Raw genomic sequence first — 27,174 nt, forward strand, 5'->3', positions numbered from 1 at the left:
GCACGACCCCCAGACACGACAAGCAATTGATTGATTGATTGATTGATTGATTGATGATTGATCCGTCCATTCACGTCCACCAGAAGATCCCACATCCCACTCCCGGGTCCTTCTCCGCCCACCCCCCCGTCGCCCCAAGCAGGCATAACATCATAGCCCAGCCAGGGCAAGGACTGAACTGGGTTTTTTTGGCAATTGGGAAGGAACCACCCTGGTGCAATCGATCAAATTGGCAGCCCTCCTTTCTCCTCGTCTGCCCAGATCGATGCAACATTTATTTTTGTCGGGCTCTAGTTGTAATCTAAACACAACTCCAGCTTCTTCTGTCTTGCAACCGACAAAATTCTCCGGGGAGAAAAAGAAAGACGAAGAAAGCACAGAGTAAAGGACTTGCTTCATGTAGCTCCTTCGGCCTTGTCCAAACCCAATTGGCGCCGAACAGTTATTACCTACTTGGGGGCTGTTCGTTGTGGGCCCCCTCAAAGAGGGGGTTACAAAACCTTGATTTTCGAAAAAACCGTGGGCCAGCAAATTTGTTAGCAGATCGCTAACAAAGTAGCTCATGAAAGTTCGATTCACGTTCGTAAACACTACACCCACGAAAAAGGTTAGAATTTGCAGATAAATTGAAGCCGTGAATTGCGCTGTAGATATCTATTTCTGGAGTTTTGGCTCAATCGCCCTTTTCCGGTCGCTCAAGCGGTCACAAGGCGACCCGGGTACTTCCAACTCATCCTTTCTACCACCCGGTATTGGCGGCGAGGAACGGTCTTCAAGCGGTCTCGTATCCTGAAGTTGACGGGGAGAGGGTGTAGCCAATGGTATATACCGTGGGAACGGTTTGGAAGGCCTGTTTGGGGCGGGAGGTGAGGCTGATTGCGAGGATCGTGATACGCATATGCTGATAGAACAGGCAAAGTCGGTATCCACGGTAATATTGATCTGGGTACTTGTATTTCCAGCTGAAATTGGCCCTTTATCGACGAACCATGACTGTGAGGGCTGTGAATCGGTCTTCTTCCTTTTTCCAGGGCGTTCCCTGACCGCCGGAACGTTCTCCGGCGTGAAGCCGAGGTCCTCCAGATATCTCTTCTGTTGTATCTTAATCCCGTTGGGCATGCCCTCTGTTTCTCGCCAGCGTTGAATAGCCTGATTCTTATCCCTATACCACGCATCTCTGACGAACTTTTCTTGTTGGTATAGGGCTGTTTCCTCGATCAACGCCTGTTTGGCTTCGTGAGCGACCCGCATATCTTCTAACGTATTAGCGGTCTGGAACTGCTTGTCTTTTGACTTCAACGTCATTTTGACTTTGTAACGTGAAGCGCGTTGAAGGCGTTTTTGCTTATTCGTCTGCTTTTGGGCAACGCGTTGCTGTAGGATGATCGCCTCGTTGGCAACGGCTTGTAAATCCGAGATAGCATCAACGGTATCTGAACTAAAGTGGTGCGCCTTGGCCGCCATACGGCTTGCCGCATATTTGGCCCGTGAAAATCGTTCAGCGGTAGGAAGGGAGTCCGGATATCGCGGTGTATTCGCTGCCGTGGCGTGGCCACGCAGTTTGGCGAGCACTTTGGTGCCGTCGACAGGAAACAAGCCTGTATCTTGGAAACCGCTTATTACGTGGCCAGTTGTGAAAGCCGTTTGCCAGCAGCGCTAAGTTAAGGGAAGATATATCAGTTTACCGCTAAATTAACCTGTAGATCGAAAACGACTTACTCGAATCGCAGCAACGAAATCTGAGCGGGTGAACACCGGAATACCGGTGTTTATATGCTCATGCAGGACCGCCTGCAACTCGTTTTTCAGGTGAGTGAACACGGATACGTCCATGGGCTGCATATAATGCGTTGAATGAGGCGGTAAAATAACGATCTCGATATCAAATCTGAGGCAATAATCAAGTATCTCCATGCCAAAGTGGCCGGTAAAGCCGTCGAGAAAAAGCCACCTCCAAATACGTGTTTTGGCCCGCTGTGAATTTGGATCGATTTTGGCCGCAGTGCGGTTCACAAAGTCGAATCTGACGTCAAAGTCATGACCAAACCACTCTTTCAACGTGGGAGATCCGATCGATTGCACGGCAGCAACTTCTGGCCACGAATACCGGTTGAAATGCTGTATCCAGGTGAGCTGGATATCTCCGTTGGAAAACCCCGTTTCTGACCGCGTAAAAACGATACCCTCAGGCAGATCCAGATCAAGCCAATCGCTCGTTGGCCACTTTGTGAAGATACAGAAGGGCGGTAGCGACTGCCCAACAGCGTTGCCACCGCCTATCAACGTACAACTCTCACGGTTAGCCGGATCCGCGGTGCGTGGCTTTTCATGCCTCTTTTTCGTCACGACCAATACCGGTATCCGGCCATCTCTCACACCGATTCTAGTACCACATTCGTCAGCGTTCCAGGCCGCTGAAGCCGTGATCCCAAGCTCTACCGCATGAGCCGCCGTGCGGCGATACCAGGCCTCCACAAGATCGATCTGTTGCTCCCAACTAAGGCGAGTAATCTCGACGGGTTGTTGTTTGGTAAGTCGCAGTTCCGGGTGTTTTTTACGCCAACGGCCGTACCAGTTCATTTGAATTGGACCACAGGGCGGTATACGTGACTGACGCATCAGATTGGCCGCAGATATTACGTGTTGTGAGTCGGGATATGCACCAAGTTTATCAAGCTGCATGATATACGCAACGAGAGCTTGATCTTCAGCATCAGTCAACAATGAAGGCCGCCCGCTGCGCTTTATCGATATCTTAGGACTGCCATTGATCAGGAGATTACGAGCATGCCGCTGAGTACTCGAATACGGGTAACCGTTCCTTTTACAGAACGATCGTAGCGATTCTGGCTTGGATCTGCCCTCCCGCGCGGTATCCGCCCTACTGCGGTGAGTTTCGACATATTGGGCATACATGCGGGCTCCTAAGATAGCTTGAGATTCTGGGGACGTCATGATATAGGTATATTTGCGGTAAGTGCAATTGTGTTGTTATGGAACGGGATTACACTCGGCATAAGTTAAATTGTTAACGATTTTCTAGGTAAAAAACTGATGCGGGGTGGCCCACGGTTTTTTCGAAAATCAAGGTTTTGTAACCCCCTCTTTGAGGGGGCCCACAACGAACAGCCCCCAAGTACCTAGGTACCTACCTACCTTACCTACCTACATAACACACCGCACCATACCATCCATACCTTACCCTACCTTACCTCAGCGATCTACCTTGACTTGCCTTATTCTAGTACCTCGTCACCAAAGTACTGTACCTTATCAAATCCCTCTCCAAAGCCGCCAAATACCGCGCTATCTTTGTGTTCATTCACTTTGTATTTAGGTACTTACCTACTTACCTCAAGCCATCTACCTGCCTATCTTACCCTTCTTTACCTTACTTCCTACATCTCCCTCCCACTTCCTTGCTCGAACCAACAAACTACCTCGACAACGGCAGCCGTCATCCCAATATCTGCGAGTCAACCGCAACTCAATCCCGCCTTGTCCGCCGCCCCAACCGACGCTGCACGTAGCCGCAACCCCGGGGTCTCACTCAGGTCACCCTCTGCAGTCTTACTATTTATTTTTTATACTTGTTACTTTTTTTTGCCTTTTTCAAACGGCGAACCAGAGACTCGGAAGGAGGACGTTTGGTGCAAGGGGGGAAGGGGATAGAGTTTACGTGGTTCCCAGCCCCGCATCCCAAACGCCTTGGCTCCGGCCCTGACGCCGGCTCAAAAAAATAAAAACATCAAGTACAGCAGAAAAAAAGAAGAAAAAAAGAAAAAAAAAAAAAGCTTCGTGGGCCATGGCGGCTGCTCTGGCGCATTCGTCGGGGATGATTCCTTCCATGGTTGGAGTCCCACCGTCGACATCATACGAAAATGGCAGCGGCGGCAACAGTAGCACAACAGCGGGCCATGGATCGGTAAACGACGGCAGCCGAACCAGCCGGAATGCGCTGCAAGGTGACCTCAAGTCCGATGCCGCATCTGCCCAATCACAAAATAGGAAGCTCCAACTGAGTGACTTTAAAAAGGTCCGGACGTTGGGAACAGGTGAGAGAGATATAGCATTGGCTTTTTTTGTTTTTGCTTTCTTAATCTGCATGCGCTTGGCTGTTTCTACACCAAGGCAACATGCAAGCAAAGAGTGGTCTCCCTCTCTCTCTCTCTCTCTCCCCCATCCCACTAACATGCTGCCGACCGCCTCGCAGGAACGTTTGCCCGAGTCTGCCTTGTCCGACCATCGAACCCGCAGAACGAAACGGAGCGCAACAAGGTCTTTGCGCTCAAGATACTGCGCAAGTCCGAGGTGGTCAAGCTCAAGCAGATCGATCATGTGCGCCACGAGCGCGCCATCCTCGCCGACGTGTCGGGGTTCCCGTTTATAACAAACATGCTCGCCTCCTTCTCCGACCACGACTTCCTCTACATTGTGCTCGACTACGTGCCCGGCGGCGAGCTCTTTTCGTACCTGCGCAAGTACCGACGCTTCGACGAGGACATGGCCCGCTTCTACGCCGCCGAGATCGTCCTGGTGCTCGAGTACCTGCACGAGGCCCAGGACGGCGTGGCCTACCGCGACCTCAAGCCCGAGAACCTGCTGCTGGACGGCCAGGGCCACATCAAGCTCGTCGATTTCGGCTTCGCAAAGAGGCTCGGCGGCAGGAGGGACGGCGACAACAGCGGAACCCAGGAGACGTACACCCTGTGCGGAACCCCAGAGTACCTGGCCCCCGAGGTTATCCATAACAAGGGTCACACCACCGCCGTGGACTGGTGGGCCCTGGGCATTCTGATTTACGAGTTTCTTACCGGGTACCCGCCGTTCTGGCATCAGAACCCAATCGAGATTTACAAGCAGTGAGTGGTCTTGTCTGCATTCTTTGTTTTTTTCTACTGCAAAAAAGTATCCCCTTTCAAACCTAACCTTGTTTTCCCTCGCACACAGGATCGTCGAAAAGCCCGTCGTCTTCCCGCAAGACCCGCCAATTTCTCCCAACGCACAGGACATCATCCGGCAGTTCTGCACCGTCGACCGCTCCCGCCGCCTCGGTAACATCAGCGGCGGCGCCGCGCGGGTAAAGGAGCACCCCTTCTTTGAAGGCGTCGACTGGGAAGCCATCTACAGCCGCAAGTTCCCGGGACCCATCCTGCCGCCGATCAGATACCCCGGCGACGCTCAGTGCTTTGACATTTACCCCGAGGAGGACGTCGGCAAGGATCCTTACACGGACGAGATGGCTCAAAAGTACGACCACTACTTTCAGGACTTTTGAGTAAAAGCTCAAGCGGAAATCCAAACAAGAAAAAGGACAAAAAAAAGAGATTCATCTGCACAAAGCTCAAATAGCTGTATTAATACTGTCTCATTGTGGCGCTTGTTTTTTTTTTCGTCTTTTTTTTTCTGTCTCTGCCTCCGCCTCTATTACTGACAGTGAAAGTGGAGGCTCCACTGAAGATTACCACACTTGGGCATTTACCTTGTTGTTCTGCGAACAAAGCACCTGTACATTCCTGATCGATACTATGACACGCTGATTTTTCTTGTCATGTTTTGTCTTTTCTTCTTTGTTCTCTCTCTCTGTGTTTTTCTCTTTTTTCTTGATCTCAGAAATGTGCCATGCCAAAGATAATGACTCCTTTTCTTGTCCATACCCCCTACCATATCTGTGAATTTTTTTTTTTTTTTGCCTCGCTTCGTCATGAAAGCATCATGTAAATAACTGCCTCCCATTGTCATGTGTTAAAGCGCACCAAACTTGTTTCTGAAAGCATAACCTCACATAGCAAGCACACTTCAGGGCAACCCAGGAAGGCTCAACGGATCTGGAGTTGGAGGACTTGAGCTTTGTTCCCGGAACGGGGAACCGGAACGGCCCTCGACTGGTTTAGATTTAGTTCATTTTCCTGGTGAAAGCCTTACAAATTGAGACTGAAATTTTATCAAGGATCAAAGCAGTCGAGTAGTTTACTCCTCCTTGTCAAATACTACTGCGAGCATGGACTGTTTTCTGTCGGCGAGTTGTCCCCCACAATGTGTCTTGTGTTTGATAGCAAATCACTTGAATGAAGGCGCTCGCATTTCAAGGTAATTCTGGTTGATTTCAAGGTCTGCGAATAAAATCTACGTTTCTGTGCGTGATCCCTTAGGTGCTTCTTGCAAGCAAAGGAAACCTCTGCTAAGGGACACTGTAAAGCTCCCTCGACAACACTCTTGAGCCATTCCTTAGCTCCATCGCAGAAACTAATGACCCATCGTACCAAAAGTCTTGGCCCAAGGGTGCAAACAACAATGGGCAAAGCAGTTTAACAAAAAAAAAAAAGAAAAAAGAAGAAAGAAAACAGCATTCGAATGCATAAAAATGCCGTCCAGGCAGTTACCACATGCCATATGCCAGTTAGATGGACCGTACCAAAGCACAACGCCATACTCCATACTCGTCGTAGTAATCGCGGAACCACAAACCACCGCAAGGAAAAAGAAGAAGGAAAAAAAAGAAAGAATACACGTAGAGCAGCGCCATCACCGACCCTCAGAAAGCCACCCTCCGACGACAGATGCGACAGAGGCTGCCGGCTTCCTCCTCTAGAGCACTTGGTACAGCCAGTACGTGCCCAGGGCCAGCACGGCCAGGGAGCCGAGCGCGGCCGCGCCCTCCTTGGTGCACCACAGCAGCATGGTCCAGCCCGACATGAACTCGCGGGACCTGGCCACCTGGCGGCGCGCCGTGGCGTGTATGTCGAGCGGGTAGGGGAGGCTGATGCGCACGTCTTGGTCCTGCGGTGCCGAGTCGCCGGCGGCGCTTCCATCTTTGCCTCGTGCTGCTGCTGCTGCTGTTGTTGTCGTTGCTGCTCCGGCCTTTCCGTCTTCTCGCGAAGAGTCCAGAACCTGGCCGGCGACGCCCTTGGCCTTGGCCACTTCCCTGCCCAGCTCCGTGGGCGTCAGGATGGGTACGTCGAGGCGCAGGAACACGGGCTGGTGGTCCGAGGACCGCATCAGCGGCATCGAGGTGTAGGCGCGGGCTGCAAAGGTGTGGTCCTCGCCTTGGCCGTCGTGCTCGGTTTTGGCAAACTCGGGCACTTGCATGTAGAGCACCCGATCGGTCCAGCTCGGCCACCTGTGCTTAGCAAAGCGGTACGGCACGACCAGGTCGGCGTCGCCGCGCTCCATGGCCTCCCTGGCCTCGGCCTCGTTGATGGCACCCTCGGCCGAGTGCAGCACGTCGTACTTGTACGTCGGCGGGAAGGCAATGTCCTCCTCGGTGAAGCAGCGGAGCACCTTGCCGGCCGCCTTCTCCTTGCTCAGCTGATCCCTCTCGAGGAGCGTGGGCCAGTGGTCCGGAGAATCGGGATCAAAGCTCGGAAACCTGTCTTCCTTCTTGGGGGACTTGTCCGCAGTGCGGTAGTTGAGGTCTCCAGCGACAAAGACGTGGCTGCCGGGCCTAAAGATGGTCATGTCGCGCAGCGCCTCTCGCATGTGCCCCGCCAGCACCCGATCTTGCTCCTCGGCCTCCCGCAGCAGCGCCTCGGCTTCAGCCTCCTCCTCGGCCGTCGGCGCCGGGCTCGCTGCGCTGTCAGAGACCCTGCCGGTGGAACGCCGCCTCAACAGACCCGACACCACATCCTGGTCCTCGGGCCTGGCAACCTCTTTGATGGTAGCCACCGGGTCGCCAAACAAGAGCGCCGAGCAGATGCTCTGCCAGTTGGCGTGCCTCCTCTTAAGATTCCACTCCATGGGCGCGAGGTGCGTGGCCACCAGCGTGAGCTGCGTAAAGGACCCGTCGCCTGCCGAGGAGCTGCTGCTGCCGCGCGGCGGCGTGAAGATGCACCGGATGGCCACCGCGCCCTTGTTGCCCATGTCGAGCGTGCCAAACCCAACCTCTGCCAGCTCCACGCTCGAGATGGTCGACGGGTGCAGCGCAAAGAGCATGATGGCGGTCATACCAACATTGTGCTGCTTCACGAGCGTGTAGGGACCCGGCGCCCGGCGGGATTTTCTCCACAGCGGACCCAGCAGAGGCGACTGCTGCTGCTGCTGCTCCTCCTCCTCCTCCTCCTCCACGCCTGGGCTGGCCGGCGAGGCCACATCGTCACGTTCGTCTTCGGCGCTGGCAGATGCCGGCGTGGCGGGGGTCGAGGGGGTCGATTTGATCTTGACGGCTGCTATGTTGAGCGCTTCTTCGTATCGCGAGAGGAACGGGGCCAACAGGGGACCCCCGATGAATGCATAGCTCAATGGGGAGATCTCTTGAAGGGAGCTATAGCCAGCAGCATGAAAAAGAAAGACATTGGTTGCGTTCAAGAGTCAGCGGTCTAACTCTCTTTGGGGTGTGATTGTCCTTTCTTGTTCACTGCTGCCATGGCGTTATGGGTCCGGGGAAACAACAACAGTTCAAGGTGAAAAGGAAACATAAATCGTGAGAAGCAAACAGAGATGACAGGGAAAAAAAAGAGACAAAAACAAGAAAAAAAAAGAGAAAAAAAAAACCTACAACACAACCACCTCTGGCAGCGACGTAGCATTGGTCACCAGTGTCGTCTCAAGATGGTGCGCAAAGACGCTCGAGTCAACCATCTTCTTTGCCGCGTTGAAGCTCAGGATCAGCAGATCCAGCTTCTTCTTGTTACCACCCATCATCTTGGGATGCTGCACCGAAATCTCGTCGAGTCCATGCGCTGCCTTCTTCCCTGTCGTCTTCCCTGACATGCTTGCGGTGAACAAGGTAGGGCAGCGAGATAGGTAAGTACCCGGCGAACGGGACTTTTTTTTTTCTTTTTTTTTTCTTGGAGGTGCAGCGTCCCGCTCTGCAACCAGCGTGGAGGACAGACAGTTACAGGGCAGGGTATGTATCTTCTTTCTTTAGGCAAGGTTAACGTAACAATCTATCAAATCAGCTTGTCAAGTGGGAAATGACTGATTGGTACGGCAGCTGAAAGCATCCAGCGGCTGATGCTGGTTGGAGGATTCACCCCACCGATTCTGCGGCTGCACGTAGGGGGGGTTTTGATTAATGAATGGTGAAAGCTGGGGGTGATTTACACAAGGCAAAGTGACGTACCGTACTCCAAGGTGGACCCGCTTGAACCAGGCAACGGGCAGCTAGTTTCCTAGATAACTACTACCTAATTACCTACCTTACGTACCTTTGCCTAGGTATTAATATTCCTCAACTCTGCAAGGTTAACAGACCAGTTCTTTTAAACAATCTGTTTAAACATTCACAACACGAGGTACATTTCTCTACATAATAAGCTGACTAGAATACCTTACTATCAGACGTAAGATTCAAAGTACTTACATACCTAGGTACTTATCGCCTCCATAGGTAATTCCTCGAGGCACCTATTTTACCATTTCAGCTTCCTCGGTAGGTTAGCAGCAAACGTCAGGCTCCAGTGTCAAGACATCATCCACCAGAGATCACATGGATAATTCCACCTTGCTTACATAGGTACTTATATTATTCGGATAAAGCTCCCCCCTGACTGTAGGCAATTTTCACACTAGGTACACGTAAGCTCTTACATTTGTCAATAACGTTGCGTACCCCCTGTTCGGCACCCCCCCTGTTCGGCACCCAAAAATAACAACACTTTTATTTTTATCCTCCAACTTCTATTATAAATATCTCGATGAATCTGTCACTTTTGGATTTACTTTTTTCTGATTTTAATTCTCCATTTTCCAATGAAGCAATATACTGAAAAACAGCTTATATCTGCAATTAACGACGTCAATAATGGCAATCCAATTGCAAAAACCTCCCGAAAATGGGGAATACCTAGGTCTACACTTCAAAGTCGACTTAAAGGTTCTCAACCTTATAAAAAAGCACAAAGCCCTTTTCAAAGGCTTTCCACGGAACAGGAAAAGCATTTGGCTGATTGGGTACTTACCCAAACAGCTTTAGGGCTTCCGCCAACGCATCAAGAATTACGCTTTTTTGCCGAACGAATTCTTCAAGCCGCCGGAGAGACAAAAGGCCTTGGAAAACGTTGGATAACTCGTTTTTTGGCTCGTTATCCAATCCTTAAAACCCAAAGGCCCCGTCGAATAGATAACGCCCGGGTTAATGGCGCTACTACGGAGGTAATTAAATCTTGGTGGCTTTATATTACGAACCCGGTTATTAACGCTATTAAACCGGAAAACCGTTGGAATATGGACGAAACCGGTATAATGGAAGGCAAAGGATCTAATGGCCTAGTATTAGGGCTTAACGGGATCCGGCCGTTGCAACGAAAAGAGCCCGGAACGCGTGGTTGGACGACTATAATCGAATGTATATCGGCTACGGGCGTTGCCCTCCCTCCCCTCGTTATATTTAAGGGAAAAAACGTACAACAACAATGGTTTCCCACGGATTTAAGCCCTTTCGATAATTGGCAATTTCATGCAACCGAAAACGGGTGGACAAATAACCAAACGGCTATCGAATGGTTAAAAAAGGTGTTTATTCCATATACCCAACCTTTAACCCCTGAAAAGCGGTTATTAGTTTTGGATGGCCATGGATCACATATGTTAATAAAAATGGTGCTAACAGGGGATATAGGGGTAAACCCTAGGTGCGGCGTGGTAAATAACCAGTGCTAAAAGCGCTAAATAATAGGTAGAAATGCACTATAATTTTGGTACTGATAAATAATTGGTTGGGGGAGATTTTGCTTTATTTCCCTTACATACTCTCCGACATCGAAGTGGGGGTCCGCACGCCAGAAAAGGTTCCGGTGCCGCGAATGAATTTCCGAAAAACTAATTTGTATGGGTTTTTGAAAAAACACCCTCATTTGCATACAAACCATCTCTGGGTTTGCATTTAAACGTTGACTTGGTGAAATTTTCAACCCGGTACAGGGTAGCTGACTCGCAGGTGCAGGGTGGGTATTAAACCCGGTACAGGGTAGCTAACCCCACTCGCTGACCTTTAAATTGCATTCCTGCATTAACAAAGTAACGGAATTCCACCATTCCCCACTCCACTTCGGCACTAAATAAAATTGGCTATATACAAATAAAAGTGGGCTTATTACATGCAAAATAATGCATATAATTAACAACATATAACGGACGAATTTATGCTTCTTTGCTTGCAAAATAATATTCAACTCCTATATTTACCCCCTCATTCGTCACACGTTCTTCAACCATTGGATCTATCGGTTTTTGGGCCGTTAAAAGAAGCTTATCGACGTCAACTTGGATTTGTTAGCCAATTTTGCTGTTCAACAGTTATTGGAAAACGAAATTTCCTACTTTGTTATCGAAAAGCCAGATTAAAAGCATTTATAGCAAAAACCATTCAATCTGGTTGGCGTACAACGGGGTTATGGCCGGTAAACTTGGTTAAACCACTTTTAAGCCCTTTTTTGTTAGAAAATAGCAACGCCAACGTTATAAAAGATAAAAACAACGGTTTGCAAAGGGATAAAACACCGGAAAGCCCAGCCCAAAAAATTAACGACCCGTCTTTACTTATTTGGAAAACCCCTAAAACGACCCGAGATATCCGACTTCAACTGCAAAAACTTTCCCAATCCAACAAAACCAACGCTACTTCACGTCTTTTATTTGCAAAAGTCCAAAAAAGCTTCGAAGCCAAAGATACCCTTTTGGCTAGCGCCCAGCAAAAAATCAGCTTATTGGAAGCACAACTGGAGGCAATACGGCCGGTTAAAAGGAGGAGGGTGGTTCCGGATCCAAACGAGCTTTTGGTTAACAAACAGAACATTATTGGATTGCAGGAAAATGATATAGAAAATTTGGAACCTTTAGCTGATGAAGAAGAGGTTAATGAACCGGAGAAGCGTGAAAACGATTGTATTTTTGTCCGTTGATAATTTTATATTTAAATCAGTTTATAAAAGTAGGCATTTCGTTGTCAGATTTTCAGGGTGCCGAACAGGGGGGGTGCCGAACAGGGGGTACGCAACGTTAAACTACTTTACATTTACAACCAGCAAGTAAACTCAGGGAATGCCAGAGGCCTCCTCCACTTGCCCTTGCAATCCCAAACCTCGACCAACAAACGTACCCCGACTGCTGCTCCTCTCGCTTGACCAACCTGCGCCTAATGCAGCTTGAGGTTTTGGCCTACCTGGGGTAGGTAGATATCTACCTAGCTACCTTTTCAAAGCTCAATCCCAGATATTGCTGCTTATCAAGAATAAAATTAAAAAAATTCATATGGCTTAGTGTCACTTTACGCATACTTGGGTAGGGAGAGAGAAAAGAACAGACACACAATGTTAAGAACCTATCTAGTTGTTGCTTTGTAATGACCCACTACCTTGTCCGGTTGTGTCAGCTATCCCACAAGATCCCGCCCTGATATCAGAGGAGATGAAGGCCATGTCCCTCAAGACAAACCCTTCAGAATTCGAGCCACACAAGTTCTCTATGGCCACCGCGCCAGGGAATGAGATACTTGGTGTTGCCTCCACTGCCGTCGAACCTTGTAGCAACTGCCGAAAAACCATATTATGACCAGGGAGTGGAGAGAAAGAAAACTCGACCTGAGCTAGAGACCCATAATTGAGCCTCTGGCAGAGAACCAAGTGTTGCCGCCAACATCTTCCAATCTTCTCCAACACGTTCCCATGCAGAATCGCCTTTGTAGTTTGACAAAACTAATGATACGGTCTACCCCCACGTTCGAGGGTCGAATGCCGTGCCCACTTCCAAAGTCGACTTTTGCATGCGTGATGAATCCACGAAGCCTGCACACTCTCAACTACCTCCTCGTCCCCATAATTTCCTCCCCACAAGCAGGCTCCGAAGCGATAACCACCAAAGCGAAGAAAGAGATACCAAGGTTCCTGGTCCGAATGAAAGGAAAACAATCCAAGGAGATAACGATCAGGAACAAGCAGAAATGAGGCGTCCACGATGACCGGAGGGTGGGAAAGACTGAGACAATGATCCTCACTTCCGTAATCAGGTACCGGATGCACGTCGAGGTGACGCACCTCGTGGCTGACACATTGAGGATGTCACCCACAAAAGCCCGGTAGTCGATGTGTTTCAAATTTCATCCGCACAATTCGGAAAAAAATCCCTCTTGTCACATCAAACCCCTCCGTGCCATCGGACATGCCGTTCCACCAGTCGCGGGTTGATGCCCACTCGCAGCGGCGAATGGCTTGACAGCCATACGCTCACTGCTAAGAGCTATTGTACCGAGAACTGATCGAGCAATGGTGAAGGAAAAGTTGAAATGTCGTCCACAGAAGAAAGAAATTGAAAATAACAAGTTGTTACTCCGCGTCGTGGTTGAGTGGGGTTCGTGGTTGCTTCCCATTGCCGTGCTCACCCCTGACCCGAGCAACTCATTGCACATGTTACTAGGCGGTGGTAATCTAGTAATGTGTCTCGTGGTCGCCGGGTTGATAGGTGAGACTGAGACTGATTGCGAGAACAAAGATGGCATACAACACGCTCGTGGTGCTGCTCAAAAGCAGCCCACGATGTTATACTCCCAAGCTCAACGATTAACAAGTCCAGAAGGTTTCGTATACTGACTGGGCCTTGCTTCACTTCGGTCGGTAGGCAGATTCAGCGTTCTTGTAAGCCGAACGCAGCCTGTTCATCGAGGGCTGAACGTCAGTAACCGTGTCAGCATTTTCCTCCGGCCAGCGTTGTGGTATCCGCACCAAACTCGAAGGAAAATGATTCCTTACAAGGAATGATTTGTAACTGGGCTTTACTAAACACTCACATCCTGTCGCTGCCGCCGACGGCGCCTCTGGTGTTGGGAGTATCCTCGCCGGCAATCAGGTTCTTGTTGCGGGGGCGGCTGGACTGAGCAACAGTTCCCGGCTGGGCCTGCTGGGATGGGTCCTCACGGCCCTGCTTGTCCTCGCCCTGGCGGATTGCCTGAGCATTCTTCTGGTACTTGTACACAGTCCAGTCAAAAACGTAGTCGTACTGGAAGCCCTCGCGGACAAACAGATCACGGAAGATCTTGCGGAGGTAGCTGTAGTCGGGCTTGTCGTCGAAGCGCAGCGAACGTGTGTAGTTCAAGTAGATGGCGAACTCGTTGGGGAATCCGCGGCAGAGGACCTCGGTGGGAGTAGTCATCTTCTTCTCCATGATCCTGTCGTACTTTTGCTTCTTGGTGGCTGCCTTCAGACCTTGCCAGGGAAGAGAGCCACGGCAGAAGTAAAGCATAACATAGCCGAGAGACTCCATGTCATCACGGCGAGATTGCTCTATCAAAAAAGGCAAGGGCTATTAGTATGCAAGGTAAAGTGGGGCCGACATGGAATTTCAGCGGATTGAACATACCGACACCCAAGTGGGTGTTGATAGAAGCGTAACGAGCAGTTCCCGTGAGGTTCTTGTTCTCCCGGTAAGGGATGTGGAAATGAGTCTTGGGGTCACGGTACTTCTTGGCGAGACCAAAGTCGATAACGTTGACCTGGTTACCACGCTTGCCGATGCCCATCAGGAAGTTGTCGGGCTTGATATCACGGTGGATGAACGACTTGGCGTGGATGTACTCGATGCGAGAGATCAGCTGGTCGGCGAGCAGCAAGACTGTCTTCAATGAGAACTTTCGGTTGCAGAAGTTGAAGAGATCCTCCAAGCTGGGTCCCAGGAGATCGAGAACCATGGCGTTGTAGTCGCATTCGGTACCGAACCAGCGGACGAAGGGAATGCCAACACCACCTGCGAGCGACTTGTAGACTCGGGCCTCATACTCGAGCTGGGGGTGCTTTGCCTTCACGCTCTCGAGCTTGATGGCAATCTCCTCGCCCGAGATGATGTTGGTACCGAGGTAGATGTCACCGAAAGATCCGGAACCAATCTTGCGGCCGATGCGGTATTTATTACCGACACGAAGATCCTGCCAGATACAAATACACAGTCAGGTTTTGTCACTAGAATCGGGCAAAGAGACCAAAGTTCCCCGACTTACCATTGTCGTCATTTTGACGATTGATTTTCCCGACGATCGGGGAACGATAGAACAAAGAGTGTGGTCGTGAAAGAGTGCCCTGAGGCTAAAGACTTGGGCTGACTAGACCTCGAAGTCTGTAAGGTGTCGAGTTATTTGGTTAGCAAGCTCTCTGGACGCGTGATGCCGGTCTGTTAGACGTTGTGGTTGTGGAGTGCGAGGGTATGCGAGAAGCAAAGTTGAGATATCAATCCAGAGGGGGGCGAAAGTATGAGGTGATGATAGATATTGGTTGGGTCGGGCGGGGATGCCTGAATCAAGGTAGGATCCCTCGAGCCGACAGGTAAGGCCGAATCTTTGAGTGCCAACGAGTGGGTGTCGAGTTGGCTAATCAAATGCCAAAACTATCGGCAGAATTGGCAGTCGAAGCCAGGAAGGTAGAGAGGATGCATGGAAGGTATGGTAGATATCAAAAGGAAGACTGGGGTTGATGATTTTGTGCTGAAAAAAAGGCTCACCTTGACTGTGTGATCGTGGGTTTGATGGGAAACTGTACGTTTGAGGTGACCCAGATTAGACTTCAATACTGAGAAAGTGGTGACGAGGTGCGAAAATTCGAGATCGAGTTTCGGCCCCGACCGTGGTTTTGGTAGCAGAGCCAATGTCGTGTTGTGGTGGAGGTGGAAGAGGAAGAAAAGTGATGCGGGAAGTTGAGGCAAGCGGTGACAAAGCGTCAACGACACATCGGACCAGACCGCTCTTTGCTGCTGGGGCGTTTGACGGATGGAAAAGGAAAACCAGTCAGTGAACGAACCTTTCGGGCCTTGCTTTTCGGACAAGGACAGCTAGAAAACAAGAAATGACAAAAAAATGTTGTGTTGTCCCTCACGTCCGCCTTTGATCAATCAGATGCTGCGGCGTTGTTTGAATGCGTTTGCTCAAGCAGCAGGAAGAAGAGCGGGTTTCTGGGATTGAGAAAAGGGAGGAAGGAGGGAGGGAGAGGATTTACGTGCGCTGTGCCTTGTGCGGCAAGCCTCAATTGCTCAGGCAAGGTATTAATGCTAAGGTACCAACTAACCCCCAGCCATTCTTTGCCGCCTGCCGTGCTGTCAGCACAGTTTTCAGGGCCAGCCACTGGGCACAGCGGCCGCCGGGTTGGAGAGGTGGGTCCCAAACCCAGGTCTGGCCTGTCGCGGCCTGACCGGGCAGTAGCACAAACGTACTGGTACAAGCCAATTTACTCCGTACAGTAGTAGAGAAGGGCGTCGGGTGTCCGCCTATTTCCGCAAAAGGGGTCTGCGCCAAGACTTGTACCAGTTGGGCATCGACCCCTCCAGCCGAAGCCATGGATCTTGCGCACATTGAGGGGAAGTCCTTACCGCCGGTTGAAACCAGGCCAGTGTACCGGATGTCACAGTGTCATTTCATCGGTGGCACAAAGAATGCACGGTATTTTGCAGGATCTTTACTCCGTTCTGGAAAAAAAACCCGAGGGCGAAGGCGAAACCAGTGTTTGCCATCCCATCATTGACGGTAGTCAGGTAATTAAATCAAGCTTGTCAAGCAACCAACTAAGAGAGATATGACTGTATCAGAAGGGTTGCCGACGCGAGACTTGCCTGACTAAATCAAGGAAGGCTTGGCAAGACAGAGAGAGAGATGCCGACTACAAAGCTCTCGAAGGCTCAAGTCGATCAACCACCTGACTGTACGCCCGTTTTATCGGACTACTTAGCTCCAGCCCAGCCTGTTGTCTGCGACAATCCTTGCTCGGACGAGGGACTGGAATAAATATAAAAAAAATGCGAACTACCATGAAGGCATTCAGTCCGCCTCGACGCCCGACCGACGACCATTTCGGCCCCAGCATGCACTTTTCTTAGTGGCACTTCCCAGCGACCTGGTATACGGGATGTTCTGCGCAATCGCCGTTCTCTGGTCGGAGTGGCAACTTTTGCATGGATTTCCCGATAAAAATTTGGTTTACCATAGTACGTACAGTACCGTCCTCTTCTCCCGAAGTAGGTACACGACACGACACCAATTCGGTTCGGTCGCAGGTCTAGCCCAGTCATCAAATCCGACGGATCGGTGCCCGACCGTGATCCTTGCGTTTGCGTGCGGTGCATGGCGCTTAGTGGCTGCGAGTCAAACGAGCATGATCTGCAATTGCTGGTGTCTTCTTTCCCGCTCGGTTCCGCTTTAACATCCATGCTGGGGCCGCATCTTATAACTCGGTAGAGTCTTCCGATTTGAGTGATGCAGCAGCTTGCAGCGGACCAACCATGGAATATTCCAAAGCGAAGGGCGCGCGCATGATGGCCCAAGACTTAAGCCTTTTATGCGGAACGGACGGGGTCAGGTTTGGGTCTCCTCGCTACGTCGTCACGTCCACGTCGACTGTCTGTTCTGTGTGGGTTATTCGGCTGCAAATGATGCAGATTTGCCGCGCCAACCTCGCGGAAACAATTTTTCGTCCTGTCCCTTGAAATCGACACAGTTCTCTGTCGAGAGCTAGGATATCCTGTCCACAAAAGGGCTTCATTTGAGTACTGATGCAAATCAGGCATGACCCCATATGCTTAATGTTGTTGCTCCATCAACGTGCCTTTGTGTATATCCATCCTGTGGAAACTCATTTCTGTATTTTCTTAAATACTGGGCGGCTAGCCTGACTGGCAGGCTGCTGGCGGCTCTTGTGGGAGATGAAGTTATACGAAGAATGACATATGGTGTTTATGCAACCTCTTCAATTCCATACGCTACCGACCTGCCTACCTAGGTAGGTACGAAGACGTAGGTACTAATTATCTATCTATTATCTCCCTAGGTGTAGGCTAGAATAGTACGGCAAGGTAATTACCCCGAGTGCCTGCCTGCTGCCTGCGCAGATGGACAAAAATTAGCCTTTCGGTCCTGAGCCCTACCCGCCCATCATTTGTCACTGCGAACTTGGTTGCAGCCACAAACGCCGCCAATTGCATTTGTCGCCCTACCAAGGTTGGTTTTGTCTGTTTGTCGTGACGGGGCAACATTCTTGACATTGCACACAGCCAAAGCCAACCAACCCAACCCCACGTTTTGCTGCGGTTGCCCCTCAAACTCACAATCCGACTCTTTGGCAGGTGCAGGTCCCGTATAAGCAAACGCAACATGCCCAAGGATTGAGTTTGTTTTTCTCTCTTTACGTCTCGATGTCTGAGTGTCACCAATGCTTGGCTCCAGACTTTTTTTTTTTGGCCAAACTACTCCACCTTACTCAAGCGTCATCCACGGCCTGGACCATTCCAGCACCGCCCAGCCTTGCCGATCCCTCCCGCATCCTGGTGCCGCCTGGAGATCAGCCCCTCATTTCATGACGTTCTTGGCCGCCCTGCTGTAAAGTGAGGGAGAAAAGGCGTCTTCGGCTGGACACCTCGTACCAATCATTCGATATATACGATACCGTCTCATCATGCGATATGTATATTGAGCTTGTTGAATAATCCTCTCTTCGAATCAAACGAGGACTTGCGGAGTGACAAGAAAAGAAAAAAAGAAGAAAAAAAAAAAAACTACTATAGCCTGGAGTTACACAGCTGACCGGCCTGTGTCACGAATTCCGCTCGGACACAGCGACATGTTTGTTAGCTTTGTACTCACTCACGTAGCACCCGCCGCTAACAAGGCAGCCGAAATATAAAGCTGTGAATCATTAACACATTCGAGTACTCCGTAGGGAAACGACCAGAGAAAAAAAGGTAAACCAAGAACTAGTCTGTACTAGGTAGTAAACTGACAGCACTGCAGAGCACGTGTCCTACGAGGTCCTGTCAGCATTAAAACCGCACACACACATTGGTCTCATCCTCTTAAACTTGTTGACGCCTCTTCCCCCAGGAAGCTCGGGATTTTTCATGCAGGCGCTTTGCACCGCCCTGGTCTGTGCCGCCCACATGACCTTTTTTTTTTCCCTTGCAGTAACAAGGCAAAAACGCACTGTCTCCGACCCCCCCATCAGATGTGCAGAAGTAAAAAGGCACCGACTAAACGGTAGCCTTCTTTTTTCAAGGTTCCCGTCCCGCAGCCAGCACTTTGCCCTTCCGTCCTAAAAGTGGAATCCCCTCGCCGGGCGCTTGTCTTGTCATACCCAGGCCCCTTTTTTATTGCTTCTCCGCTGCGGGCTTGATCACTTGTGATACTCGCCTCTTTTTTTTCTTCTTAAAAAGAGAAATTGCTTCTCTGTTTGGGTTGGCCGCTAGGCCCTATTTTTGAGTGACTTGTCGGCCAAAGTGACGTCTCTGGGGGTGGGGGGTTTTATGACATGAACGGTTACGAAAAAGCGGTTACGGAAAAGCGGGATTTGGAGTCATAACCCGAGCGGGCTCGATGGTCTTGTATTCACCAGCCTGCACAACTTTGAAGGGCAAGATAGATATAGGTATATTGCCAGGTGGTTCTCGCCTGGGACAGTCAATATCGAGAAATAACAGAGAAACGCCAGTTACAAAGCCATATTTTAAATCGTAACCTCTTCCGGAAGCCAAGTTAACAAGCACCCTCCAACACCGAAACCTTGTGTCTCCCATCCCAATCGGGCTTATCTTCCAGAAAAGCCATTTACGTGTGTGTGGTATAGTAAAGTAGAGGTTAAGGTATATAAGGTTTATATGTCCAAGGTAGTAGTTAGTTGTGGTAGGGGGGGTATCTCAAAGCTCGCCCTTGTTTCTATGCAAGGGGCGGCGACAAAAAAAAAAGATCATTAGTTTCTATTCTTATTTCCTCACAGAGCATAATTCTCCGTATGCAGGTATATCTCCTCCAGCATGTCATCTCCCCAAATCTCGGCCTGTAGACGCGCCACGGTGTTGGCGACCCCGACCCTCATGGCCGGGGGACCGCACACGAACACGGCGGTCCTGCGGCCCAGGATGCCTCGTCCGTCCGAGCCTCCAGTGGCCCACTCCTTGAGCATGTAGCCCAGGTCCGGCCGGCCGTACTCGACAGACCAGCCGCCGTCGATCTGGTGAGGCACGGGGAACGCGAAGCGCATCAGCGACTTTTGGAACTCGGTGGGCGTCTCGGGGAAGCCAAACTCGAAGCCCGAGGGCGGGCCAAACGTTGAGGTCGGGCGCACGGGACGCGTCTGCGGCTGCTCTGGGATGGTCAGGTGCGTGAGGCCCGGGCGGAGGTGCGCCAGGTCTGGTGGGCGAGGAGCGTCTGACGACGCGGCTTTGCTGCCTGGCTGTGGGCTGCCGCCCGGCTCAGGGGTCGGGTTTCCGTCGGTTCCCGGGGGCGTGAGGAAGAGCTGCGAGTACCTCGCGTGTGCCACGGAGCCCGGGGGCGCGTGTTGGAACTTGGGCACGTCCAGCCGCTGCGGCGGGGTGAAGTGGAACTCGCCATCTGCAGACTTCTTGTCTACTGGATGCGACTCCCTCTTGGTTTCGTCTACGGGGAGGGGCTCCTTCTTGTCCTCGTCGCGGTTCTGGTCGATGCTGGGATCGCGGCCTTCGAGCCTCCGAAGGGCGTCGTTCATGGCTGACGACCTGTCCTTGAAGGAGGCTGGGGGGTTTGGTGGCGGTGGAGGGATGCTGTGGGGCTGGAGGTACTTTTGCTGAGGGAGGGCTGTGATGCGGTCCTCATCCTCGGCCCTCAGCTCCCTCTCCCTTTCTGCATCACCCCTCGCCTCTGCGTGGATAAACGCCGAGTTTCTCTTGGACGCAATGCCCGCGACGAAGCCGTCCAGCTTGTCGTGGAACATGTTGCTCAGGGGTCGAGGTGCCCGATGGTTTTGTTGTCCAGCGGCACCGAGATACCCCTCGCCCCCGGGGCCCGCCATGATGCCCGGCTGCTGCCGCACCGCCTTGGTGACGAAGAACTTGCAAGTAACACTCTCGGGCGGCGCAGCCTCCCGGCAGATCCTCAGCTCTTCGCGGAACCAGTCCATGGCCTCGAGCCTCTTCAGCGCCCACACCACCACGATCTTCTTGGTGATGGCCTTTCCGTCACGCATGCGCTTGATCAGGTTCAAGAGCTGAGACATGAGCGCGGTGATGCCACTGCCACCTGCAATCAGAATGACCGTGTCGAAGGCGGCCAGGTCCCTGCGCATACCGCCATAAGGCCCATCGAGAAAGGCGCGGTACGTGTGGAAAGGTCCCTTCTCGATGGCCGTCTCGAGCACCCGCCTGGTAAAGCCACCGTAGGGGCGGAAAACGAGCACGCAGTCACGGTACTGTTCGCCGTACTCGGACGGGAAGTCTTGGCTGCACAGCGAGGATATGGTGAATGGGTGGTTGTCCAGGAGTGAGATTCCCGGCATGCGCAGGTACACGAATTGCCCGGGCTTCCAGCGCATCTGCGTCGGTATGGTGATCTTGACGGCGTTCTCGGCCATCAGAGTGATGGCGGCTTCGTCGCCGACCATGAAGGCCATGCGCCACGGCTTTGCCCAGTTCAGGTTGAACAGGCGCATTATTGAGCAGATGAAGAATATGGCCAAGGTGGCGATGAGGTAGTGCCAAGAGGAAAGAAAGTTCTTGGTGTGCCAGAACAGCACGGCAACGTATATCAAGCCAACGGGAACGTGGAGCATGACAAAGATCTCGTAGGCGATGCGGCGTATAAAAGGGAGCGAGGCGATGCATAGCCATGCGAGGGGCACCAGGCACGCGATGCCCGTTCCGTAGATGGCACCGCTTCCTTCGGGGAAGAGCCTCGAAAAGACCTCCAAACCACCGTCGTCCCACACGGGCTGAACGTAAAAGGGTATGCAGTGCACCAGAGACAGGAACAGCGTCAGGTATCCAGCCCAGCGGTGGAAAACATTGAGGCGCTCGGGTCCGATGCCGGTGACAAAAGTGACCAGGTTCGCCTTCATGCTGGTGGCTATGATCCAGGGGGTGAGGGCCACGGCGATCATGCCTGCCCTGACAGCCACCGGTGGCGACCCAAACTTGATGCTCTGCCAGTACAGCGGCTGCAGCAAAAAGCAGTAGAGCGTGACAAAGACGAGAGCCACAAAGACGACGGCCAGAACCGCCAAGGACGAAAAGGTGATTCGGTGCTTGCGCCACGTTATGTCGGGTATCGGCCGGTAAAAGATCCATCTGAACAATGCCAAGGTGTCGTTGACAAAGCCGACCGAAGACATGTGTGCCTTGGGTCGGAACGCCATCTCCTCCTTGCCAGCGCTGTCCTCGGGGAAGAAGTGCTGGCCCATGCTTCGTCCTGTCTGTGGGTTTTCGGCCGGGTTCGAGAAGAGCAGATTTGGATCATATGTTTGTCGATTGTGGTTTTCAATCTCCTGTTTGTAGATGGCCTGGCGGATCTTGTCTTGCCAAAAGTGCCACACCCTTGTGAAGAGAACGCATGCTACCAGTGCGACGGCAAAAAATGTCCATCCAAGGGCGTATTTGCCCGACTCGATCCAGGGGTCAACCGTGTTGGCCTCGATCAGACCCGGTGGGCTTGTCGGCGTCAGTGGTATGTATATACGCTTTGCAAGCTCAGAAAACGTTTTGGTTGCGCCACTGACCAATCCCTGAAGGACTGATCCTGATTCCGGTTGTGAAGCCATGGTCGACCACTGATGATGTCTCAAGTTGTTGCTACAGCCGAAAATGGTCGTTGTGTTCGCTTCGGCTCTGGACAGACAGCTTTGCTGACCAAAGCTACCAGTACCGGTATAGGCGCAAATTCAGAACCTGAACATGGGAGGCTCCCAATACCTCAGAAATGTGTAAACTTCACAGCAATATGCATGTCGATGCCGTCGTCGTCAAACTGCTGCAATTACCGGCCGAGGGTCTGTCGGGAAGCGGAGGATGGAGCAAGCAGGCCAGAAGTCAAGACCTGTAGGGGGCGAAATCCGGGAGAGCTGTCCGGATATATTGGCTGGGGTGTGTGCGTGTGCGTGTGTGTGTGTGTGTGTATGTATGTGTGTGTTCGTGTGTGCCGATCCGTACATACCGGAAAGTTAAGTACCTCTAGACATCCAGAACAAGAAAGGACCGCGCTGCAACCCTTTTGGGGATACCGTTGCACCGTCACGCCGCATACAAGAAAACAAAAAGGGGGGGCCAGGGACTAGCCGCCACGGTTCCCGGGGTCTGGTGCAACTGGGATGGGATGGCAAGATGGATATAATATGATATTGGGTGGTCTCTGCCTTGAACTAAACAAAGCTTGGGGAAGCTGCAAGCTTGGCAGTTGAACGAGAGATACTCTTCTGTAGATGTGTATGTACAAAGTACAAACAAAACACCCGTGTGAGCTCAGGGATGTGTGCTCAAGTGCAGGCCCAGAGGCCCAGCGGTTGACCGCACTTTAATATTGGCTGGTCGGGTTAGTGGCCGTTCCCCGCTGCTGCAGGTCACATTTGAAAATACAGGGGTGTAGTGATGACAGGCAGGGGTTTATGCTTTCTCTTGTCAAGCAGCTTGACGAATGGGGGCATGCGAATCAATCAACGGCGGGAGCATCTTTATCGAATGGTTGGTTGGCTGCACCTCTTGCGCCAAAAGTTGCAATGTGTTATACATGTTGCTCGGGGTACCGTCTGTAAGTAGATTTGGTTACTACCGAATTGTCAGACATGACTTTGGCGGAAGAAGAAGAGCTCTGTTTACCTGTCTACGTAGGCATGTACCTGACGATGGTATAGTATACTGGAATCGAATCACAATATCGAGCTCGAGATCTCCGAGACTGACCGGTTTGACTGACTAGTTTAGCACTCCACTGACGATAATCATCGTGACAACCGGCATATTTTCACACCGTGCTCGCATTGTTGCAAAGCTTCCCATTGGCCTTGGCCTGTGTGTTCATTTCATTGTGAGAAGTCGCTGGCAAATGAGTTGATGGCGTCGCACAATGCATGAGAAAGAGTAGGTACTTACTGTAAGCTCACCTTCCCAGCGGAGCGCTGTGATATCGACTCCGCAATTCACTTGTTAAGCTTGCCGGCCCCCATGTCCATGAACCATCGATCGACCAGAAAAAAAAACCCCCCCTGGACTTTCTTCGTTGTTATCCTTGAAAGCCCTGCCGACCGTTGGACACTTCCTTTTTTCTTTGTGCGCCCGATGCGACCCTGCTTTTTTTTTCTTTTGTGTCCAGGAGTTCCAGTTATCTGTACGCAAGCAAGCGAGTTAGCTGTCAAGCTGGACTAGACTAGTAAAGTAGGTACCCGTGCAAGCCGTGGCCCCCGCTTCTCGCTTGATCTGTACCATCCCCACACGCGGTTTGTTATCTATTACAAAGGTGCTTAATCTCTGGATGGGATGGGGGATTGGGGGCTTTCCGAAATCTTGAATGGTGTTGTTTGTGATTTCTCATTGGAAGAATGCGCCGTGATGGGAATTATTAAACCCATGGATATGTGCTCCTCGAGGAACGGCGACGGCAAAACTTGATTCGTCCCCGCTGCAAAGTGGAGGTGTCATTGTATCCGTAATCGCTGCATTCAGCGCACATGGTACGAGGTAATAGTGGTGGGGAAGAAACGAGCGGTTACACGCGAGTCCTGATTGGTTCCTGGGGGTGCTTAGGAGGAGCCACTTTTTGTTCGGAGCAATTGTTTTTCACACAACGCACAGGATGCAGCGGGAGAAGACATTGATCGAATTTTGGCTGGTACCGACTGTGCCGTGATGGATGGGCCTCTTGTTTCTTTTGCTGCATTGTCTTTCCAACAACCAAGGACTATTGCACCAAACGAACAAAAGACCTGGGCAAGGATACCCATACTCATCACGAAGAAACTTCCAATGTGAACACAAAAAGGTAACAAGGACATATTCCGTTATATGCAGGTTGTACAAGACTCATCACAAACTCGAGCCAACACGGAAATCACCAATCTAGGAAGGAAGCTTGACCGCCTTTGACAACAGCGGAAAGAGACTCGTATACTCGGAGCTATACGGAGTACGCAGGCAAAAGAGCACCTGCTATATCGTTCTGCAGTTAATACCCACAGGCTTTTGGAGGATCAACTCAACAAATGGCTGACCAGCAATCAGCCAGCAGGATTCGCCTCCCCTTCCTATTCCCGTGGATCTTTTGGCCCGAAGTGGTTGCCTGTCAGCTTACTATTTCTCCGCAGTGCAACTGCGAAAAGTATCCCCGAAAGAAAGAGAGACAAACAAAAAAAAGTCTTCTTTTTGGCATTCGATCCACGACGACTGCGACCGCCGAGCCTCACTTGCATGGTATTTACAGGTCAAAGCCATGCTTTGCGGGAGGGTTGCCTAGTCCCATCTCGGAGTATTGGATCACGGAGTGAGATCTTGTTTTAGAAGCTCTATCTGATTCTTGTGCTACGGCATCGTCCTTTTCTATTTTCGACTACATCAGGGTAGCAGTGTCAACCACGGCCACGCTGGATGAACCATGTCGGCCCGCATAACTAGTCCAGATATAGTTTCTACTCCGGTAACCCCCCTTCAATTCAAGAGAAAACAAAAACCACCTCATTTGTTCAGCCTCGGAGCCCTCTCGGGGTCCCGCCAGAACAGACAAGCCTCGCGCCTGGCGTCATCCTTTTCGATCTCGGGCCCACCGGGGTTCATGACCAGCTGGTCCGGCGCCGCGCTCTCGATGCCGTAGCCCTCGGGCTTGTACTTTGGCCACTCGGGCGACCCGGCGAGACGGTAGGTGTTTGGGTCGCCGGTCAGCGCAAAGCTCGCAATGTACGCGTGCTGCGCCTTGCCCAGCTCGGGGAACTCCACCGTGGGCTCGGCCCAGATGTAGCTCATGTCCGTGGCGTGCTGGATGCCCCTCCAGGCCGGGAGGTTGTCGCCCGCGTTCCAGCGCGACTTCCAGACCGGGAGACCGGCCGCGGCGCTGCGGTACGAGTTCTCCTGCGACGGGCAGATGTAGGCGTAGTCGCTCCACGCGTCCGACAGGCGGCTGAACTGCGTGCTGTTTATGCTGTTTTTGTACGGAGAGTTTGGATCCGTGGCTGGGTCTGGGTACAGTTTGGCCATGAGCTCCATGTCGTCCTCCGTCAAGGCCGGTGAGATGTTGTGCATAAAGTCCAGGAACTCCTCGTCGGTTTCCAGGTTGCCCGGGATGTACCGTCTGGCCTCATCCGTCGTGGAGGAGGAGATGACTGGCACGTGGTAAAAGGTACCGTCGATCATGGACTGAGAGCCTGATTTGGCAAATAGAGGACCTCCTTGAACCGGTTGCCACGGCCACGTGACGGCCTTGTCGTACCGGTTAAAGATGCCCACCGAGGCATCGCGAAGGGCGTCCCAGGGGATTGCACGTAGGCAGGCGATTGTGGCCTCGTCATCGTCTCCAGCGCTGTTGCAACCAGTAAGCTCCAGGAACTCGCTGAACTGCTTCTGATACATGGGATAGTCAACACCGGGGAAGGCGCGAGCGGTCGAAGAGCCGGACTCGTAGTACACGCGCGCGAACAGGGGCTTTACTGCCGAGTCGCTGTTGTTACCGATATGTTGGATTCCTGTTCGGTTTTTGTTTTGTTTTGTTTTTTTGCGCCTTTGTTAGCCTCTCCGACCCATGAGTTGTGCCCGCAAGCCAAGCAGCCAAGCCAAGCCACTTACCGACACCATGAGCACCAGCACTCAGTCCACCAATTGTGACGGTATCAGGGTCACCTCCGAAGCTGGATATGTGCTTCTGCACAAACTCGAGCAGCAGCCTCGAATCTCTGACTCCCAGGTTGAGGCCGTCATGCCTTTCGAAAAGGTCGCTGGTCGGGAACCCCAGAGCGCCGATGCGATGATGGAACGACACAAAAACCATGGGCTTGGGCGAGTTGGCAACGAAGCTCCCGCCGTCGAAAAGCTTCTGGTTGCCGCGGTTGAATGCTCCCCCCATGAACCAGATCATGACGGGGAGCTTCTCGTCCAAAGGAACACCTGGGGTCCGCCAGACGTTAAACTGCAGGCAGTCTTCGGCTTGGTCCTTATTGGGCAGGACCTCGGTGACGGCCTGTGGGCAAGCCTTTTTGAACTCGATGGCGGGCTTGATCCCATCAAAGGGGGCCGGCCAGCCGACGGCGCGGAAGCGGTTGTCGCCAACCGGCTGCGTCGCGTAGTCCATGCCGAGCCAGGCGTCCACCGGCGACGGGAGCGACTTGCCCGTAAAGGTTTCGGTCACGACGAGCCCCGAAAAGGTGCCATAGTCGGCCAGGGTCACCGGCATGTACGGAGTCTCGATGGGGCCCGCGAGGGCGCCGGTGAGCTGGCAGCTCACGGCGAGGTAGAAGAGGGTTGCCTTCATGATGGGATCTGCTTGGGCGTTGGCCTGGAGAC

General features: G+C 51.9%; 5 protein-coding genes across 5 annotated transcripts; 1 reads left to right on the forward strand and 4 right to left on the reverse strand.

The window, feature by feature from the left end:
* The first annotated feature begins 3,220 nt into the window (after positions 1 to 3,220).
* MGG_02832 (AGC/PKA protein kinase) lies at positions 3,221 to 6,090 on the forward strand. The gene is made up of 3 exons (XM_003720859.1): positions 3,221 to 4,055; positions 4,214 to 4,862; positions 4,951 to 6,090. Exons 1-3 carry the CDS (start codon positions 3,806 to 3,808, stop codon positions 5,276 to 5,278), a joined length of 1,227 nt encoding a protein of 408 aa, XP_003720907.1. The 5' UTR covers positions 3,221 to 3,805; the 3' UTR covers positions 5,279 to 6,090.
* Positions 6,079 to 8,983, reverse strand: MGG_02831 (uncharacterized protein). Its single transcript, XM_003720860.1, has 2 exons — positions 8,495 to 8,983; positions 6,079 to 8,260 (listed from the first exon to the last, which is right to left on the reverse strand). Exons 1-2 carry the CDS (start codon positions 8,707 to 8,709, stop codon positions 6,589 to 6,591), a joined length of 1,887 nt encoding a protein of 628 aa, XP_003720908.1. The 5' UTR covers positions 8,710 to 8,983; the 3' UTR covers positions 6,079 to 6,588.
* Positions 8,984 to 12,191: 3,208 nt separating this feature from the next.
* MGG_02829 (CK1/CK1/CK1-D protein kinase) lies at positions 12,192 to 15,938 on the reverse strand. The gene is made up of 6 exons (XM_003720861.1): positions 15,717 to 15,938; positions 15,421 to 15,452; positions 14,924 to 15,039; positions 14,290 to 14,851; positions 13,683 to 14,213; positions 12,192 to 13,598 (listed from the first exon to the last, which is right to left on the reverse strand). The coding sequence occupies exons 3-5, from the start codon at positions 14,933 to 14,935 to the stop codon at positions 13,717 to 13,719; spliced, it is 1,071 nt and encodes a 356-aa protein (XP_003720909.1). The 5' UTR covers positions 14,936 to 15,039; positions 15,421 to 15,452; positions 15,717 to 15,938; the 3' UTR covers positions 12,192 to 13,598; positions 13,683 to 13,716.
* A 3,368-nt stretch (positions 15,939 to 19,306) lies between these two features.
* Positions 19,307 to 24,243, reverse strand: MGG_02828 (ferric reductase transmembrane component 7). The gene is made up of 3 exons (XM_003720862.1): positions 23,796 to 24,243; positions 23,512 to 23,603; positions 19,307 to 23,441 (listed from the first exon to the last, which is right to left on the reverse strand). Exon 3 carries the CDS (start codon positions 22,458 to 22,460, stop codon positions 19,665 to 19,667), a length of 2,796 nt encoding a protein of 931 aa, XP_003720910.1. The 5' UTR covers positions 22,461 to 23,441; positions 23,512 to 23,603; positions 23,796 to 24,243; the 3' UTR covers positions 19,307 to 19,664.
* Positions 24,244 to 25,359: 1,116 nt separating this feature from the next.
* MGG_02827 (para-nitrobenzyl esterase) lies at positions 25,360 to 27,142 on the reverse strand (the record flags this gene model as incomplete). Its single annotated transcript, XM_003720863.1, has 2 exons — positions 25,360 to 26,360; positions 26,461 to 27,142. 2 exons carry the CDS (start codon positions 27,140 to 27,142, stop codon positions 25,360 to 25,362), a joined length of 1,683 nt encoding a protein of 560 aa, XP_003720911.1.
* Between the last annotated feature and the right edge of the window lie 32 nt (positions 27,143 to 27,174).

The sequence above is a fragment of the Pyricularia oryzae genome, chromosome 7, assembly GCF_000002495.2.
Source record: "Pyricularia oryzae 70-15 chromosome 7, whole genome shotgun sequence".
Classification (NCBI taxonomy): Eukaryota; Fungi; Ascomycota; class Sordariomycetes; order Magnaporthales; family Pyriculariaceae; genus Pyricularia; species Pyricularia oryzae.

What these genes read in the sequence shown, in the direction of transcription:
- MGG_02832 (XM_003720859.1), top strand. Translation starts at nt 3,806, where the DNA reads ATGGCGGCTGCTCTGGCGCATTCGTCGGGGATGATTCCTTCCATGGTT. An exon ending in GGTCCGGACGTTGGGAACAG is followed by an intron (nt 4,056 to 4,213) that starts GTGAGAGAGATA and finishes ACCGCCTCGCAG; the next exon opens with GAACGTTTGCCCGAGTCTGC. An exon ending in CCAATCGAGATTTACAAGCA is followed by an intron (nt 4,863 to 4,950) that starts GTGAGTGGTCTT and finishes CCTCGCACACAG; the next exon opens with GATCGTCGAAAAGCCCGTCG.
- MGG_02831 (XM_003720860.1), bottom strand. Translation starts at nt 8,709, where the DNA reads ATGTCAGGGAAGACGACAGGGAAGAAGGCAGCGCATGGACTCGACGAG. An exon ending in CTGCCAGAGGTGGTTGTGTT is followed by an intron (nt 8,261 to 8,494) that starts GTAGGTTTTTTT and finishes TGCTGGCTATAG; the next exon opens with CTCCCTTCAAGAGATCTCCC.
- MGG_02829 (XM_003720861.1), bottom strand. An exon ending in CAACACCCACTTGGGTGTCG is followed by an intron (nt 14,214 to 14,289) that starts GTATGTTCAATC and finishes CTTTTTTGATAG; the next exon opens with AGCAATCTCGCCGTGATGAC.
- MGG_02828 (XM_003720862.1), bottom strand. Translation starts at nt 22,460, where the DNA reads ATGGCTTCACAACCGGAATCAGGATCAGTCCTTCAGGGATTGGTCAGT.